The 19,977-nt window shown below is 38.2% G+C and overlaps 1 protein-coding gene across 1 annotated transcript in view; it reads left to right on the forward strand.

Annotated features, from left to right (window-relative positions):
* The window catches only part of PHLPP1 (PH domain and leucine rich repeat protein phosphatase 1), a 209,958-nt gene that overhangs the window by 155,294 nt on the left and 34,687 nt on the right, over window positions 1-19,977 (forward strand). Inside the window, exons 7-10 of the mRNA XM_079717492.1 lie at window positions 3,348-3,550; window positions 4,720-4,780; window positions 7,363-7,458; window positions 11,616-11,771. Coding sequence (XP_079573618.1) covers window positions 3,348-3,550; window positions 4,720-4,780; window positions 7,363-7,458; window positions 11,616-11,771 — 516 coding nt within the window. The remainder of the gene's footprint in view (window positions 1-3,347; window positions 3,551-4,719; window positions 4,781-7,362; window positions 7,459-11,615; window positions 11,772-19,977) is intronic.

Here is a 19,977-nt window from a genome sequence, read left to right on the forward strand (position 1 = left end):
TTATTTCTTCTATGGCATCATTAATAATTTCTCCTTTTCTCTGTCCAAAATGTGGATGTTACGTCTTTCTCCTCAATCACCTCTCTTTCTGTTTTGTGCCTTGGTGGTTGGTTGCCTATACTCACAGCACTTCATCATTTACCTTTCATCTCCATGGTAAATATTCCTCAATTTTTCTCTAACTCTTATTTCTCTTCTTGGGATTAATTCCACTTCAGCTGCCAGCAGGATAATTTCACCTTGCTTTCTCCTATTGACACACTCACCCAAATTACATGTGAAACAGAGTTTAATTTCTTTCTATTCAACCAGTTCTTTCCCCTGGATTCCTAATTTTGCTGATAGCAACACTGCTTCATTGGTTATCCAGACACAAAACTTTTGACTCTGTTTTCTAGTCTGCTACCAGATCTCATCAGTTCTCGCACACTAGTTTGACTCCTTGTCCCTTCCTTTGCCTTCTCACTGCTGCTGTTGTCTCCTAGCTGAGCTATCTGCTGCCATTGTACAGCCTCTCAAGCAAGCACAGCCCTGCTCAGAGCCTTCACTTCTCTAGTTCAAGATATTCAAGCTCTCGCATCTGGTTTCAACCCACTAGCCTGTGAATCCCTTGAGGATGATGCGCTAGCTCAGAGCTGCTCAAAGTGTGGTCCTCCAGCCTGTGCTAGCAAACCTACTATTTGCTACTTTTCTACAATGAGATATGTGTAGAAATTGAGACTTAATATCTTAGAAACACACAGTGACTTGACATTGCCACAATATCCAAGTAGACTCATATCAGCAGACTCATTGTACAGGGAGCAGACTAGTTTAGGTGTTGGCGAACTTGCAGTGGTGAGCTGCTTGTTTGGTGAGCTGTGTCCTGTTATGTGCATATGACTACACATCAGTCTGTGATGGATTAGAAGTTTAGAAAATAGGTCCTTCACCCGAGATAACTTGAGGAGCGCTGCTCTTATTTATGTATCCTTGAGTTCCCAGTGTTAGCGCTTAGTAGGCACAGTACTTGATAAGTATTAATTGACTAACCCACCTTTGTAGCCATATTCTCACTCCTCTCACATAGCCTGCACTCCTGAGGGACCCCTACACCCATGCATGAAACTCACCTTGTGCTCTTCTCTTCAGTCTGAAGGCCATTCAGCAACTCCTCATGGACGCCTTTCTTCTCCCATTTACATCTGTTGAATTCCGCCTGCCCTTGGGGTTCAGATGAGATGGCTCCTCTTGCATAGCATCTTTTTTGACCATTCTCTGTATTTTACATCATTTATGACATTTATCACATACTTGTATCTTTATACTTCGTATTTTAAAGCATATCTGGTTTTCCTCACTAAATTACTACATCTGTTGACAAGCACCTTACTTTATTCATCTCTTATTAATACAAAGCCATAGGTTATTGTCATCATCATCATCACCATGGCTTTTCCTTGTTCGCAAAGCACCAGCACATTCATTTGATTTTCTCAACTGCCTTGTAGGACAAGGAAGGTGTCATCCCCATTTTACAGGTTAGAATTAGACTTAACGGAGACTTTGGTGACTTGCTCAAGGTCACATATGCAAAGTGTTGAGCAGCAAACTGGAACTAGAACATTTTCATACTGCCGATCAACACATAGTAAATGCTCAGTGAGTACTGATGAAATAAATAAAATGCCTGTGTTAACTGAGGAGATTATTGGAAGAAAATTTTTACCACATTTTGCCTCTTTAAAACGTCACCCTAAGTAGTTGTATTATTTGTGTGAGCCTGAAAACTTTTGATATTTGCATCCTGATAAGACTTGGCAATTTAAAGTGAATAGTGGGACTAACCTCCCTGTAGTTATAGATTTTCTTTTGTCTCCTCATTAAACCAGCCCTTTAATTACGTTAGCGTTAATACAGTGGAGCGGGGCGGCGGCGAGGAGATGATAGTGCCACGTGAAGGTAATTTAAAGTGTAGAGTAGGGAGAACCTGGGACATTTTTTCAATTCCTGCAGTCTCTTATATCCAAAATTAGATTTGGGTTTTTTTTCTTTTCATTCTGTGTACATATTGTAGTAATCTAGTGAGCATTTGGAGATAGGCAAATTGCTGGGTTGAGGCCAGGTTTTTAATCTTACAACCTGGAATAGAAAAGAAAAGGAGCAAAAAAAAAAAATCATTTTGGGGACATTTGAAGAGGCAATATGCTGTTCTTGCAGGTTGACAAGTCCTAGCTCTTTGCTGTCTTGTCACTCATCCTTGTGTTTCAGTGGCTTTATGATATTGCTATTAAAATTTTAGTTACCCTCATTTTATTTTATTTTCTCAAAGGGCAGAAAATCACTGCAGAGAAGACTTGGCTTTTTTCTAAGCTCCTGCCTTTGTATTAATGCTCTTCTAACCAAGTGCGTGGTATCAGCGCTCTGTTGGCTTTGTAATGAGAAGCAGGAGGTTCTCGTGTTTGTTTGTTTGTTTGTAAAGGAGTTGGGCGTAGCCTAGCAAACTAGGAATTGAGATTTTCTTCTGTTTTTCTCCACTTTGAAGCTAGATGTGTTTTTGTTATATTGATTCCTAGTCCCCATTACTACTCACGTATCTTCTTGGCAGCTCATTCATGGCAACTTTAGTCTATTAGCCAACTAGTTCTTATGACTGAGGCTCTGCCAGTTTTTCCCTGTGCCCTGAACTTGTTGATCCCCATTATTGTCCTTTGTTTTATGATTTCTCAGTGAATCCTACGTGTCAAATTTCAGTATTTTCTGCACTTTGCTCTTTCAAGTAGTATTTTAAAATTGGAGATAGTTTTGGTAATTAATCTTTGGTCCAGAACCAACTGAAAATTCAGATATATTTGCACACCTGTCTCTTGGGTATATTTGGCTCCCATTCATTATTTTTTTCCAAGTTCACCGATTAATTCTGTCCTTTATGGCTGCTCATCTACCTGCTCACTCATCCTCTCTCTTTCCTTAAATATCCATGTAGTTGTAATGTGCTTCATGGATTATTCTGGGTTTTGTTTCTCGTGTTCTTTCAAACAGGTTCTTTGGAAATAAACATTCAAATGATTTTTTTCTCCTTTGAAATGAAGGTAAAATCAGTATGCATATTTCTCTTCCATCCTTAATGATCTAAATTGTGTTTCAGATTATATTGTCAAGGTTAAGACCTCATGGAATTGTAGCTAGAAATAGCCAGAGAATCTGACTAGTTAAGGAAAGCCAGATACTGAGATTAAAGAAATCATGGAGGACTGTGACGGAGTGAGACTTGAGTCCTTCTTGTTAGTCACCATATGAGGGTGTGGCTGTTTATTTATAACATTGCAGTTAATTATAGTCTTTATTTATGTCCTTCTCCTCTTAAGACTGAACCTAATTAGGAAGCTAATAGCAGATGAACTGGACTTTCTCCCTCACGTCACTCAGCTTGATCTGCGCGACAATAAGCTTGGTGAGCTAGATGCTATGGTTTTCAACAACATTGAAGTTTTACACTGTGAAAGGAATCAACTGGTGACATTAAACATCTGTGGCTATTTCCTAAAAGCACTGTATACCTCTTCTAATGGTATGTAACAAAGACCACATCAGACTTTCTCTTTGTGTTTGTTTATTTATTTATTTATTTAATTTATTTATTTTTGGCTGCGTTGGGTCTTCGTTGCTGCACGCGGGCTCTCTCTAGTTGCGGCGAGCAGGGGCTGCTCTTTGTTGCGGTGCGCGGGCTTCTCATTGCAGTGGCTTCTCTTGTTGCGGAGCACGGGCTCTAGGCGATTCTTAACCACTGCACCACCAGGGAAGTCCCCAGAGTTTCTCTTTTGGTTCCAAGAATTTACTCAGTGCCATCTTCTCTGCCTCACTTTGATTTTTCTTTCCTCATTTAGGAAAATAAGTTTTTCCAATTTTGCTAAGATAAAAATCATAAAAGAAGAATCCTGGTTTGGTATTTAAAGGAATCAAACAGGAAGATTTTAAAGTTCCTAGTTTGTTTTTCTCCTATTGTGTTATTTAGATAGTTTACTCCCACTTGTGATTTGGCGCTTCTCCTTGAAGGGCAGACGGGGGGAAGGTGGGGGGTGATTGGGCTACCTTGTTAAGACAGTAAATCTGGAGAATGAAGGTGAAAGGCAGGTCTGTTACGGACTCCATTCAGGGTCTCAGATTTCCTGCTCCACCAACAAAGGAGCTCACCTTAAGAGAAACCCAAATTATATACCCACAGGGACACCACAAAGCAAGAGTCTTACTCATTTAATAAGGTCTCCTCCTTAGAATTTGGAAATCATGGCAGTTCTAAAACAGAAAAGGTCCTATGGGCATATGTTTGCTGAAGTGAAGATTTCCATTCCCTCCCACCAGACAACTGAATGGAAACAAGTATTTACTACTACGTGCTGAACAAATATTTATCAAGCTGAATGTTTAAAAAAAATGGTATTCATATAGTTAATCTTCCAGATAAAATTTAGCATGCATAACAAGAGGAGTGCCACAGTAAGCGGATAAGAAAGAGGTAGGAAAGTAGAATGAGTGATTTATTTCAGTCTCTGAATAAGATCTTGTGATTAAATTAGAAGTTCTTTGTACTTTCCTGTAGTTTCAAAGTTAAACAGATGGATGTATTGTATTTCCTAACCTAAATAAACCATGGAGAATAAAGCACAGGAATGAAATTCTACATATAAAAGGAGTCTCTGTGTCACTTGAATGGTAATGTTTTTGTTTTCTGCTTCCTAGAACTTGTCCAACTTGACGTTTACCCAGTTCCGAATTATCTGTCCTACATGGATGTCTCAAGGTAAGAAGGCAAGTCCTAGAGCACTCTGGGGTCTGCTTGAAAATTATTTAGATGATTCTGTCTCAACTTCGGCATAAAAACTTTTTATATATCTTGAAGGTATTCACTAGTGTTGAATACTTATGCTCTGAAAAATGCATGCAACTATCTGTCAGTTAAAATATGTACTTCATTTGTATACTATAGTTTACACCAGAAGAATCAAGATGTTGATGTGGACACCGGTTTGAATGCCAGGTTTATGCTTGAAAGATGAGTCAGTTGAGGGTTGTATGGCTGGAAGGTCCAGTACTTCTTTTATTATAGTAACCATATCTTCATGTCTTTCCCTGAAACGTTGTTAATTTTGTTAAAAATATATGTTGTGCTATATAGCTCTTTGATTTTTTGCTTCCGTTTTGTATATACATCTCCTTACTAAGAACTCTTAAAAAGTGGTGGCTGAGACTACCAAAGTGAGATTTCCATACAGCCTGCTCACTTTTCTCAGCTCATTTGTGAACACCTTTTATACAAATTCACTCCTACAGTGTGTCGTGTGTACTCTGGTTCCTGCAAATATTGTAGTAGACTTTTTCCTGAAGGCCCAAAGCATGTATTTGCACAAATTAGACTTTTATAATCTCAACACACTAAATTGAAACTCACTTTTAACTTAATTCCAAAGGTAGTAACTGAGACTTTTCTGAATGACCACAGTACATGGGAGCGTGTGGCCCTGTCAACGTGACAACTGTTAACTCATTTCAGTGTGTAAAATCTGATACAACTGATATGTGATTTGTCAGGTGCAGAATTTGTCTTTAGTCATGAAAGTACACAAACCTAGATATTTTAACAATACTCTCAATCATAATTATGTCAGAATGTGTCAGAATTTAGCTGATGTGAGAATGATTACAATTAGTTTTATTAGAAATTTATAGTTCTAAAATCCTTTATGAGTAGTGCTTCATACATTTCCTACTAAATTCCTGTCAGACAGTTTTGTTTAATGAATTTTAAGTCAGACACTACCTAAGTTCTTTCTTTTTTTTTTTTTCTGTCAGCCTTGAATATTATTATCTTCAGCATTTAAATAAGAGTACAGGAGTGGGGTTTGCATACATGGGTGCATATAAATATCTTGAACAGATTTATTCCAGAGAATTGGCCATAGAGTGAATCTATTTTTCTTTTATTTATAGTATATAATTTGCAAATGGTTCCCATTGAAACCTCTAAGTGAGACTGAATTGGAGACTCTTATGTCATGCTAGTCCCTGAATTCTGCCCTTAAATGCTATTCATCTTGTTTTTAACTCGCATGTCCAGCATCTTTACTGTAACGTGCTCTGCCTAATCCACCTCCCAAACTGTAGGAAATTCTCATAGAAAAACCTCTGCTTCCCCTCACATAGCTCTGGGTATTTCACCCTCTCTTGTGTATTTATGTTCTCTAAAGGAACTGAGCTGTTATTCATGATAGTGTTTACTAGGTTCTTAGAGTTCCTCAAGTTCAAAGTTCTAGGTTTTTTTATCACTTAAGAGGAATTTTATTGCTATATGGTGAGGTTGCTTATACTGAAGGATACTTTCACTCACCTATCTTATTGAGATGTTTTAGAGATTAACTACTGTACAATAAAGTAATTGTGTCAATCTGTAGAGCTTCAAAGCCAGAACCGTGTGTACCTGTATAAACACTAAACAGAAGATATTGCCTTCTTTTCTACATTTTAGTTGAAAAGTTGATATAATAGGAAAAACTTTTACTCTAATATAATCCTTGTTCCAAGCATTATACTTTTCACAGACTTGTTCATCTGTTTTTAAAGAATTGTAGTCATAACATACATACCACGTTAGATTTTTTGTGCCTAGTCATTTCACATATTTTAAAAAGAAGGTAAAAAGCTAACCATCTGTGACTAAGGAGACATTCAAATATAGTAGATTTATCTAAGATGTGGTCAATTCATTTAACAATTTAAGTTACCATTGGTTTAGTTTACTTGTTTCTGGTAATTATAATTACTATCTAATGCCTAAGTAAATGTTTTCAAGTAATTAATTCTGAACTTAAGGGTCAGTGTATCTTTTCATTGCTGCCATTTCTTTCCATTTGTCTATGGCACTGCTCTCATGGTACCTTCTGGAGTTAGGAAAAATTTTCATGTTAAGAGTAAAAATGCAAATTGGAAGATAAAACTACTTTATACCATTTGACTATTTACCTTAACTGGAAGTGTGTGTATATGTATTTGTTTGTTTGTTTTCCAGTATAAGACATCTTCTCCCTAAGCTTACATGAGTTTATAGACATTTTGGGATAGTAATTCTGGGAACCAGACTTTTTTTTAGACTTTAGAGATGATGCAGATGATGTGACTATGTTCTTTGCTACTCTTTCTTTATTTCTTATTCCTTATCACAATTCATCTTGCTTCAGATTAAAGTGAATACACATATCCTTTTGATTTATACTCACTGTAATTGGGTATTTCACTTGAAGTTTTATTGTGCTATATAATTATTTTGACTTTTGAACCATATTTTAAGCCAAATTCCCATCAAAAAGAATTGTATATTCTTATATTTAGGAACCGTTTAGAAAACGTGCCTGAGTGGGTATGTGAAAGCCGAAAACTAGAAGTTTTGGATATTGGCCATAATCAAATATGTGAACTTCCTGCACGGTGAGTATTACAGATTAAGTTAGAGAATCTCAAATTAGATGAGCAATGGAAAAAATTGCTGATTCAGTGTTTAATTTGTTATTATGAACCCCTGAAAGAGTTTGTTCTAAAACCTTATTTAGGGACTTCCCTGGCGGTCCAGTGGTTAAGAGTCTGCACTCCCAATGCAGGGAGCACAAGCTCAATCCTGGTTGGGGAACTAAGATCCCACATGCCAAACCGCGTGGCCAAAAAAATAATAATAAAACCTTATTTATTATCTTTTACCTCTCATGGTATCTTCGAGGCACAATCTTCCATCATGCAGTGATGGGTAGACCAAGGCTTTGACTCCGAGCCAGACTTCGCAAAGCCATGTGGCAGTTGATGCTTGGTGGAAGTTTTCAAATAAGCCAAAAGAAATGTTCAGAGACTCAGCAAACAGTACAATTTGTTCACCTCTGTAATCTTAATTCTTTCAGAATCTTTGCCTTTTGTCCATTGTCTTACATGTCTACCTTACCCCAAATAATTTTTGGTTTTATTTGAATGTAACCCTAAAAAAAAAAGATTATTAGATCATTAAACCAGAAAAAGCAAACTAGATTCTGTTTTGCTTGTGTGAAATTTGGAGTAGAAGGTCGAAGAACTTCTCTTTCCTTCTCTCCTCTCTCTTAAAGTGTTATTATTTTTATTTCATAATATTCACTTTAATGGCAAGATTGTAAAGCAGCCACATGATGATATCTGGTATCCATAGATCGAGACAAATATCTTCAAGTTGACTAATTGTGGCATAAAATATTATTGGACTGTTAGTGACTAGCCATGCAATTAATAACCAGAAGAGTAGTCTATCCCACTGCTGTCCTGAAGAACTTTCTGTGATGATTGAAATGGTCTGTATCTGTGCTCTTCACTACAGTGTCCACTAGCCACATGTGACTGTTGAGCACTTGAAATGTGGACAGTGTGACCAAGGAACTGAATATTAAATTTTATTTAATTTTAATTAATTTAAATTTAAATAGCCACTTGTGCCTAGTGGCTGCCACAACTCAGGTCTAGGTATTTCCACTATTCTCAGCCAGTCACTGGACAGAGTAAGCCGTTTGTTTGTTTGTTTGTTTGTTTGTTTATTTATTTTTTCGGGCCTCTCACTGCTGTGGCCTCTCCCGTTGCGGAGCACAGGCTCCGGACGCACAGGCTCAGCTGCCATGGCTCACGGGCCCAGCCGCTCCACGGCATGTGGGATCCTCCCAGACCGGGGCACGAACCTGTGTCCCCTGCATCGGCAGGCAGACTCTCAACCACTGCACCACCAGGGAAGCACTATTTTTAACCATATATAGTAAAAAATATCAATGAAAAATTGTAGAAATATATCACTATTTTGGAGTAAACTTAGATACACGATCTCTAAAGGTTTATGATCGTATTCCTCTGTTCTCTTGTAAAGGACAAGGATCATGAAATACACCTGCTTAGTAAGCCCAGTAAATGTGTCAGAGTTCAGCTGTCCACTATGATAGCCAGTAGCCATTAGCTGAGGGGCTATTGAGCACTTAAAACATGACTAGTCCTAACTGAGAAGTGCTGAAGTATAAAATATACACTGGATGCAAAATATCTCAATAATATTGTATATTAATTACATGTTAAAATAGCATTTTGGATATATTGGGTCAAATAAAAAGTGTACTGTAAAAACTAATTTACCTGTTTCTTTTCACTTTTATAAATGTGACTACTAAAAAGTTTTAAATTACGTATGTGGCTTGCATGGTATTTCTGTTGGATAACACTGTGTTAGAGTCTAGCTCTTGTGGAAGAAATCCGATTTACATTTTCAATCGCTGTAAAGCTCAGTTGATTTTACTTTGTTTCTCAGCCATATGTTATACCTGTAAATTCAGTCCATTTGAAAATGCTTTTTGCTTTAGAGTTTTATGTTGAGTGAACATTTAGGTGACCCAGTATAGCCCGTCACCGTTATCAAAAGGACTTTGGTGATGTGCCCCGTGGACAGATGTGTGTGTGTGTGTGTGTGTGTGTGTGTGTGTGTGTGTGAAGGAGGGGGAGAGAGAGAGAGAGACCCTTTTAGAAGACAAACAGCAAAAAAGAAAACAGGCTACTACTAATGAGGAAAAATAATTTGTTAAAAAAAAATCTTGTACTGTTTTCTTTCTGTCTGTTTTTCTCTTCCCTACTTTGACCTCCCCAATTTAACACATATAGCATGTTGGAGTCTAAGGCCTCTGTGTCACTGTATGCTACAACAAAGATATTATATAAATAAACCAACAATTAAATAAATACAAGATAACTGATATCTTACCCAGTTTTCCCCAGAGTTAATTAATCTTTGATTTGCTCTGCATTAGTACAGGCTTTTTTGGAATCTAAATAAATGCTTATTCAAAGCAAATCCAAATGCTGTCTTGTCAAAAAATTTAAACAGTGTTTGTTTTTGTGGATGTCTGTGTTTTTAATACATGTTTTCTCATTTATGGTGTTGTTTAGTTGCAAACTTTGTATCGGCCCTATCGTTGATCTAATATCCAGGCCAAGACAGTGATTCGTTAGAAGCTGGTTTAACATTCAAGCTTTGTTTGTCTAGGTGATGTGTGTGAAGGGTCTGAGAAAACAGAAATTCATGTTTAGCAGCGGAGCTGTACTGAAAGGAAAAGAAGCTATTTTAATTATTTTAATTCCTAGTATCCAAAAGAATTGAACAAATCCAGTTACTAGCATTTATACTCATCCTACAGTTATCAAATCTCCTCTTATCTGGAAAAATGAAGATAAAGATTTTGTAACCTGTCTTTCAATTATCCATCTATGTAAGGGTGAAGTGTGTGTGTGTGAGAGAGAGAGAAATAATCCCATTCTACTCTCTAAGAATTCTAAATTGTACACCAGGCCCAGCAAGACAGTAAAATTGGTGGACCAAATCCCGAATTATTAGGTTGAAGTGAGCGTTACAGAGACTGGCCCCTGTGATAGTTGTGACTGAATGACAGTCCTGGACAGATTGTCTTGTCACATTAATATCTAAACCTGCAAAATCAGGTATATCTTTAATGGGGGCCCATGGTGTCACAGTGTTGAGACAGGTTGCTAGCATCTTTGTGAACAAAGAATCTAGTTTTGATACTTAAAGTGAATAAAGTTACAGCTGTAATATAGAGTGATTTAAGAACTTTGGATGTCAGTGAGGTCAGAATGGTGGGAAACAGGAGGTGGGTGAGGAAGCCTCATTCTTTGACAGCAGTGTAAATGAGTTCTCATTCCAATGTGATCCGGATGCAAATTATAACCTCATTTTCCCACAGTCCCCAGGTTTCTATGTTTAACCCAGGACCTGCTTTATTCTCTATGACTGTAGTGGTCTTAAGTGATCATAAAGCAGATTTACATAAGATTAACACATATTCATCATTTGTTGCAGTTTTGATAACCCATAGAAGAAAAACACAGTCAAGCTTCCCAATAGCTTGTTTGATGCTCAAAAGAAAATACTGCATTGAGTGAGTTATATTCTCTTTAGGAGGGAGTCTCTGCTTTGGTCTAGGATTAAACCAAAGAGAAGATAGAAATATACAGATTTAAGGAAGTGAGGAAAGAGAGAAATAATTATTGTGAAGTGCAACTGAGGAAAATGTAGCATTTTTTCAGTTGTCATTGGTAAAAGTTTAACTGGACAAAAGAAGCCTTACTGAATGTTGACCTTGTTAAGTAAAAATTGCTCAACTGTATTTATTCAGATTCTATTGTGGGTAAAACCCCCAGCGTTCCAGGGCGATACCAGATGTAATCCCTGCCTGGGGAAGCCTACAGCCTTTCACAGTTTGCCTTGTGAGTCTAACAAGACTAGGCTGCTGCCTTTGGTGTCTTCTATGAAACCTGTTTTCTTTTTCACTAAGTAGAGCTGCTTTGTTAAATATTCCTTTTAATAGTTTTTCCCACCCTCTTTTTTTTTTAAGTATGGCAAGTATTGAAATATGAACAGCTCCAACTTTGAGCTTATGTTAAAATGAATGTGCACTTGCTCTGAATGAATTTAGGTTTCTTAGAGAGATCATTTTAAGTCTTTTCCCACTCCTCTCCATTTTGAAAACTTCATCCCAAATGAGCTCTCAGTAAGTTTCCTTCTGTCTTTGTCCTTGTGTGCACAGCTTATTTTGTAACAGTAGTCTCCGGAAACTAATGGCGGGACACAACCAGCTGACAAGGCTTCCCGAAAGGCTAGAAAGAACCTCCGTGGAGGTCCTGGATGTGCAGCAGAACCAGCTCCTGGAGCTGCCGCCCAACCTTCTGATGAAGGCCGACAGGTAAAGCTGATGGTTTGTTTTGGTTGTTCATCGACTTGTAGGATGCCCCCTAATTAGCATTCTTATCTTAGGTGATCTCAGACCATTTCAAGTGGACTTTGTGACTATCTGTCTGTCCTAGATTCATGAAGAAAATGGTATTGCCAGCCACTTCTGTCACCATTTTGTAGGAAATCAAGGCAGGAATATCCTAGAGAGTCTTTCTTAATTTCTCTGCTTCTTTAATTTTGATTCCTTAAGTGGGTTGAGTTGTGCGTAAGCGTGAGCTTTGGAGGTGTTGGTGTAAAACAAGGGTAGGAAGTTTGCTCCCTGGTCAAAACTTGTGCAGCCCGCTCTAGGCTTAGTGTAATTACCTTAGGAGTCTCTGTTCTTGCTTTCACATATTTATGACTTTGGGTGACAGAGATAGATTTTCCTAGAGTTTTACTTTTTTTTTTTTTTTTTTTTTTTTTTACCAATTGTCTTATCTTTACCACCGGTTTACCCTTGCATGTAAACTATTTTCTTTCTGAACAAAGAGAATTTTTCTAAATAACTTGTTCACTAAGTATTTAAAGAAATTGTTCCCATCAACAGTGTTAGGAGGGTTCCTTTCTAAGATGTTCAATAAATATTTGTTTAATGAAAGGTAAAAAATTTAAGGAATTTTAAATACTACCCTTGATCTTGGATTTGCATTTTTTTCTTTCTCTCCTTTTCCTTTTTCAAAAAAATCTTTTTATCAAGATGTAACTTACAGTCAAAAAGTGTACAACTCTTGAGCATACTGCTCAATGAACTTCTGCATACATATATACCCCATAACCGTCACCCAGATCAAGATAGAGAACATGTCCAGCATTCCTTTCCTTTTCCTTTGTTTTCCTCATTTAAAAAAAATGTATTCTCTGTACTTAATGTAAGTTACAATGAATTCCTACTGGTATAATTATTGAGAAATAATGGAATTGTGGGGAAATGGGATTGTTACATTGTAATTGACTGGTGCTGTGTCATTCCCCTGACAAAAAGAACAATATTTCAAGATAATTTGAAGAATTGTTCTTGCTTTTGCATTCATATCAAAGGACAATGCACAGCCTATGGGTAGCTCTAGACCTGTTTCTTATTGTTATGAATACTATAGGATTTGGTTTCTTACCCTGTGGAGAATTCTATGTCATGTTGTAGTAGCCTTGTGTTTTCTTTCATAAGGCTAACTAGGGAAAATTTGGGTGCAGTTTTATAATGAGAATCCACTTGTTCTCCTGGGGGATCTACACTGAATCGGTAGAAACCAAAAGGGAGATGGATTCGGGTTTTAGGAGTCTTTGAGTGAGATAAAACCATTTCTGAATCTGAGTCTTATAAGGTCATGGCTAGTAGAGTAGGTAAATAGTGCTGGAACTCTCCAATAGATAATAATCATTCTTTATTCATTTCTGAGAATTTTATTTTAAAGGGGCACTTGCATATGTTCTTCATTCTCTAGAGGCGTCCCTAAGCAGTCATTGAGTCTCCCTGGTGCCAGCCAGATCTGACAACGTGTGCCTGAGGTCGCCCACAGTGTGGTCCAGGAGACTGTGTGCTCATGGTCAGACGAGCAGTTGCAAGGGGCAGCTTTAACTTAGATTGTTCCACAGGCAGTTCTGCTGACTCCCAGGGTCGAGAACCGCTGCGTGGACTGTTGACTTTGTGGCCCTGCGCAGATTTTCCCATGTTGTCTATTCTGTACAGTCCCAGATGGCATCTGTATGTTGGAAAAGGGGTGATTGTATGAACTAGAATATTTCTAGTCATGCAGTATGGAAAATTCAGGACCTGAATTGAGCCACTGAAAGGGAGCATGGCTATCAAGGGGAGCAGAATAAGCTGAGCCTACAGTGTCAGCTAAAGGCATTTAGGCAGAAATACCCTAGTCTGAATAAATGGGTCTATCCAGAGCCAGCTGCATTTTGGAAAATAGGGGCTGGTGCGGGGGAAGTAGGCAGCCTCTGTAGGTCTTGGGAGGAGGGCAGGCCGTGCCAGATGCCCTTCCAGCACAAGGAAGTGCTGGAGTAAGGGGCTGAGTGAATTAGAAAGAGCAAGCATCCTGCTTTTATTTTATGAGAGAAAAGCAAATGACCAAAAGAAGCAGAAGTAAGAAACTTTTCCAAGAAGGCGTGTTCCAGTGCCTTTGTTTTCCAAGCAGTGCAATAACCCCGTCTCCAGCCTCGTGTAGCAACTGACCTTATTGTCATGACTCTGAGTCAGAGAGGTTAAGAGGTTTGGTTCTCTCAGGCGGATAGGGTTATAAAGAGGGTGGGGTAAAGTCGATGAGATCTTTTTTGAACAGCATTCTTGCATTATTTCACTCGTTGGAAGACAAGAAAAATAGAACTTTTTAAAATTGAAATGTAGTTGACTTTTACAATATTATATTAATTTAACATACACAACATAGTGATTTGATATTTTTATAGATTACACATCATACAAAGTTATGATAAAAATACTGACTCTATTCCCTGTGCTTTACCAAACTACTTACTGCTTCTTAAAGGGATAATACTTTTTCTATTTATCCCCTTTCCAAAACCTAAATAACTGAGGTTTTCTCTATCTAAATTAAAAAAAAATTTTTTAATCGAGGCATAATTTACATTCAGGAAAATGTAGAGCTACTGTATATTTGGTTTGATTAGCTTGAGGGGAAGGAATAAACTACTACTGACTATTGTGGGAGCAGGTCAACCTAGAAAACATGAAGCTTAAAATATTAAAAGAGGGTTTTTTAGGAAAGAATCTTTACAAGCTCTTTGCAGGTGGTTTCAGTTATGATTTGTTTTCATTTACATGGTTCAAGATGGCCAATGTCTTACTGACCTTGTAAGTTTAAGTCACTGTGCTGGGTACTGCAGGGGATTGAAAAATGACTAACATCGGTTTTACCCTCAAGGAGTTTACAGCCTAATGCTGAGCTTAAAATAACTGCACAATGAACTGTAATAAAAGGTGGGGTTGAGAGGGTAAAGGAGAAGAAGGAAAATGATAGGATTGGTTTTAATTTAGGCTCCTGGTATGAAGAACAGCACTTTGTTGTATAATGCAGAGCTTTGTGTTTGGCAGATAGCCCCAGGCAGTAATGAAATTGCTTCAATTCTCCTTCCATTCAGTTTGCTCCATAATACAAATCTTAAAATATATATAGATGCTCACTTTTTCTTTTTTTTTTTTTGTGGTAATAAGTTATTGTTACCAGTTCTGTGTTTGGTTCTATAATTGAGGAAAAGGCCTGAATACAAGTCTTCATAAGTTAAAAATGGTTTTGTTTGTTCTCTAAGTAGAACTTGTGCTTGGAAGCTTCATGAGAACTGTCAGAAAAACATGTTATTGGACCCAGCAAAAGGCTGAACTTAAACTCTCTTTCTGAGGAGATTTCTTTAGCTCTGAATCTTTCTGCTGAAACACAGTGTCATGGTTTTGATTACATAATATTGTCTCTGAGATAGTACAGCTTTAGAATGGTGTATTTTAATCTGCTTTACCTGGTAGCAGGTAACCAGATAAGAGAGGGGAATCTACTTTAAATTAGATGACTTTTAGTGATATCTTTCTCTTCCTCTGAAAACTTCAGACCGATTTTATTAAAATTCTCATGACCTGAATCAACAATTTAAGTTTATGAGTTTACCCTCCATATTCTTCTTTGAGTTTTGTTTCTTTTGACTGGCAGCTCAAAAACGATAGACAGATGTAAAATATGTTAGACCATATTTGCTGAGAAGTTGACTGTGATTTTGTATCTTGTGGTCAGGGCAGGATTTGGTTCTGTGAGGGGAACTGGTAAGTATTCTGATCTGGATCTTACCGGCCTGGATCTCTCATCTTATCCCTTTTTGCTTAGAGTTGAGAATTTTCTTGATGGAAACCCCCAAAGGAGTTTCAGATCATCAGTTTTCATCAACAGATGGGCGAGAGTGGGAGTGGATATTCCCCATTGGTCCCCAAGTTGGATGGACGAGGTACCGCCATCCTCCTGTCCTTTCTGAAATCTCAGCCATGGCTGGGTCCCTGTCCATTTCACATATGCACTCTCATAGCGTGGCCAGAGAGCTGCCCCTGATGAGGTCAGTCACAATGGGCCCTGTAAAGGAGAGTTATAGATTCCTATGGTGGGTGGGGATTAGGGTCTGTTTTGATCCTTGGTTGGAACAGAACAAGGTATTTTCAGGGGATGGGAATGGGGAGAGTGTATGTACAAATGAAGTACATGGTAATTATTAAAATATCCCCAGAGGGCCTCCCTGGTGGCGCAGTGGTTGAGAGTCCGCCTGCCGATGCAGGGGATACGGGTTCGTGCCCCGGTCCGGGAGGATCCCATATGCCGCGGAGCGGCTGGGCCCGTGAGCCATGGCCGCTGAGCCTGCGCGTCCGGAGCCTGTGCTCCGCAACGGGAGAGGCCACAACAGTGAGAGGCCCGCGTACCGCAAAAAAAAAAAAAAAAAAAATATCCCCAGAGTATTAGTCACATTACAGACCATAAGTTTTAGTGACTCAGACAGAATATGTGTAAATATCAAGGGGACTAAAAGGGAATAGAAAATTTGGGAGAGCGTGATCGATTAACCACGACAAATGGCGCCTTTTGGCAAAGATAGATATTTCTGGCATTTTGAAGAGCTAAGTTGCCTACACTGTTTTTCCTAAGGGAAGAGAGCTATCTTGGGAAGTTCTGATGTTTTGAGAGCCGTAGTGAAATAAAATAGTGTTTCTCAGAGTGTGTTCAGAATCCCCTAGATTACTTACTAAACATGCAGATTTCTGGCCCTTTTCTCAGTTCTACTGACTCAACTTGGCCAATCATCAGAATTCTTAATTCAATAGATTTTTGAAGACTTATGCTGACCTACTTAATAAGAATATCTGGGAGTTGAAGTTGAGAATCACATACCTTCAGGAGCAAAGGCACAACATCACTTCTATGTGTTTTTGCCAGAAATGCATCACATTATTCTAAATTCTAATGATGATAAAACATCAGACAAATCTAAATTAAGACTGATTAGAGGAGACAAATGAGGCATGATAAGGAAGTGGAATGTGGGATCCTAAATTGGATTCTGGACCAGATAGAGAACATCAGTGGTATAATTGATGAAATTAGGATATCTCTAGATTAATTTATAGTGTTACATCAATGTTAACTAATTCTTAATTAATTATACTTAATTTTTAAAATTAATTCTTTTCGAGTTTTGTTCAACAGTTCATACACCTGTGTAACCTTTGTTCCTTTGCTCTGTAGGCTTATGATCTTTACTGCCCAAGCCAGGCAGATTTTCAGATCTTTCAAAATAATAGTGTGTGAGTTCTGTTAGGCCATACGTACGCGCTTTCTCTTCACATGCAATCCTCACTATTAGGTGACGTTGCTAGACAATGAATAATAGGCGTCCTTTTTTCAAACTGATAAATGAGGTGTAGTAATTTAGTGGGTTTCTACCAGCACTTGAAAAAATGGCATAGGGGCTTCCCTGGTGGCGCAGTGGTTGAGAGTCTGCCTGCTGATTCAGGGGACATGGGTTCGTGCCCTGGTCCGGGAAGATCCCACATGCTGCAGAGCGGCTGGGCCCGTGAGCCATGGCTGCTGAGCCTGCACGTCCAGAGCCTGTGCTCCGCAGCGGGAGAGGCCACAACAGTGAGAGGCCCGCATACCGCAAAAAAAAAAAAAAAAAAAAAAAGGCATAGAAAATATCAGTGTAAGATAGAGTAAGGTTAAGTATTGTTTCAAGAAACTTTTGTTTCATTTACACATGTATATGTCGCATCTGTACTGGGTGGTCATGTAAAATGTATTTTGTACTGTTGGTTGCCATTAATGGAAAGTTTGAAAGCCCCTGCTGTAAGAGCTATCAGTCTTCTGAAGATATCAATAGATGAAATTGTCAAAAGCGTTATGTTGCATGGACAAATGATAAGGAATTTAGAGCATTTTGTTTGGCACCTCTGGAAGATTTTGGGGGCCAGGAATCAGGGAGTTGTATAAAAGTCAAAGAATTTTGCTGCGCTTAGGGTCTTAACCTTTTGCATTTTCAATAGACTTACAAGTCCCAGTACTGATCTGCAGAAAAATCATTTGAATGCAGAATGCCTGGTATGCCTGCAAATAGGTAGACCTGCTGTGGTACCAAATCCTGTGCTTTGTTTCAGGACAGAATTTGGCTGTAAAATTTAAGGGCGTGCTGGGAATTACTGAAAAACAAAAAAACCTAGATGAGATAGAACAGACAGAATGTGCCAGGGAAGAAGAGAGTAATTGCTCAAGAAGCAAGAAGTGGATTTGTCTCACTGCTGTCATGGGCAACTTTCCAAATGCTTCAGGGCAGGAGTTGTATGTGAGTCTTTTCTCTACAACGTTTGCACTTCCTGCTAAGAAAAGTTTTTGAGTACTGTGCCATTTATTAAGTTATTTTAGGAATGGAGTTTGAAGCGCTGTGCACATGTGGTCTTCACACTACCCAGCAGGTGCCCTGCTTGACCTCCAGCTTTTTTGGAGAAAGCCTATGAAAATTTCCTCAGGAAAGTTTTATTATTACTGTTTTTATCAGTTGAATTTTGTTAGGAAATAGTGGACTCTTTAAGATTGGTGAGATCTGGGTTTATTTCTGGCTCTGACACTAATTACTATTTAACAACAGCCAGGTAATTTGACTTTTCTCAGCTTCAGTTTGTCTTCTGTGAAGTATAAGGGGGGCATCTCTGGGATGTTGGGAGAATCAAGTGAAACAGGAAATAGGAAAGAGCTGTGGTCTCTAGAGAGCACTTTACAAATGAGAAAAAGTGATATGTTACTGCTTTTCTCTAATGATTATAAGAGGGTTGCATAGTGAAGAGGTTTCTATGGATGAAACTCTCATGGCACATTAAACAAGTCTTTTATAGAGTTATTACAAAAATCTATAAGGGAAAAGCTGGAGGAAGTTCTCTCATATCATACTGAGTTGAGACCAAACTCAGTGCTTTAGGAATTTAGTCTTGGGGAGGCCTTGAAAGCATGGGGTGGGGTTATACACCATATTTATTGAGTAAAACCGTTACCCATACTGGAGAAATTTTACAAAATTAAAGTTGTTGCTCATTCTGATGGAAATACAACACCCAGATGATTAAACCAACTTAATTTGCCTCCTGCTGAAACGTGCGGTTGTGGGACAGGTATTTAATTTTTAGAAGGATGGGTATTGAATTTAATTTCCCGGAGACTATTATAATCAAAAATGTTTTTAGCCGAATTGTTTGCTCCTTGACTGTTAACTAACACGATGATTCAATCAAGCTTTATTCAGTTCAAACTAAATCCTTTGGAACCAGCCCATGTAGTTTCAACTTAGTTTCATTTCCTGGAGGGGAGGGTGCGGGATTCCCCCCTCCCCCCAGTTTCCCATAAAGAGTATAAACTTCAATACAGGCAAATTTCAACAAGATGAGAGGACAAGTCCTTTTGGAAATCCCTCTCTTCCCTTCATCAGATGTTGTAAAGAGTTTTTAAAGTCCCTTTTGCAGTTTTCTAGATGAGCATTCACTCGTCAGTCTTTTTTCCTTTCAAAGCAACTTTCCCTCTTTTTCTGGCCTAAAAATATGCAAATATTCATGAGTTAATTTCTTTCTTTTCTTTTCATGTATCTATAACTACATATTTCCTAGAGAATTGTATTTTAATGAGATTGTCAGAGTTTCCCAGCCAACCCCATTGCAAGATGTTTTAGGGCAATACATTTTAATTTTTTCTAATTCTACACTGAAGAAATCTTAACAGGGTATTTAAGTCAGGTGATACAAATGAGACTGGTAAAAGTACTTTAAAGAACTATGGTGCTGGAAGGGGTTTCCTTCCTATGTCAAAACCATTTCAGAAACTGCATGAATGACCTTTATTTTCTTCTCTGTAGCACACACAACTATAATTTCCCATGACTATTTATGGTCTGTACAGACTTTTTCTTTTCTTTTTTTTTTTGTACAGCCTTTTTCTAACTTCCTTTTTTTTTTTAATGTCAACGGAATACATGTTTCTTTAATGGAAAATGTTCTATTTTGGGGAAGCTGCTTTTCCTTAGTTAAGTAGTGGAGTTGGGCCGTGTGTGTGTAAGTGTGTGGAGGTCGCAAGATTGGAGAGTATTAACTTAGTGGACTGAGGGCTTGGGATGACAGTTTTGGTGATGACTCCCGAATACAAAGCTTTCTT

Source organism: Hyperoodon ampullatus (genome assembly GCF_949752795.1).
Source record: "Hyperoodon ampullatus genome assembly, chromosome: 13".
NCBI lineage: Eukaryota > Metazoa > Chordata > Mammalia > Artiodactyla > Ziphiidae > Hyperoodon > Hyperoodon ampullatus.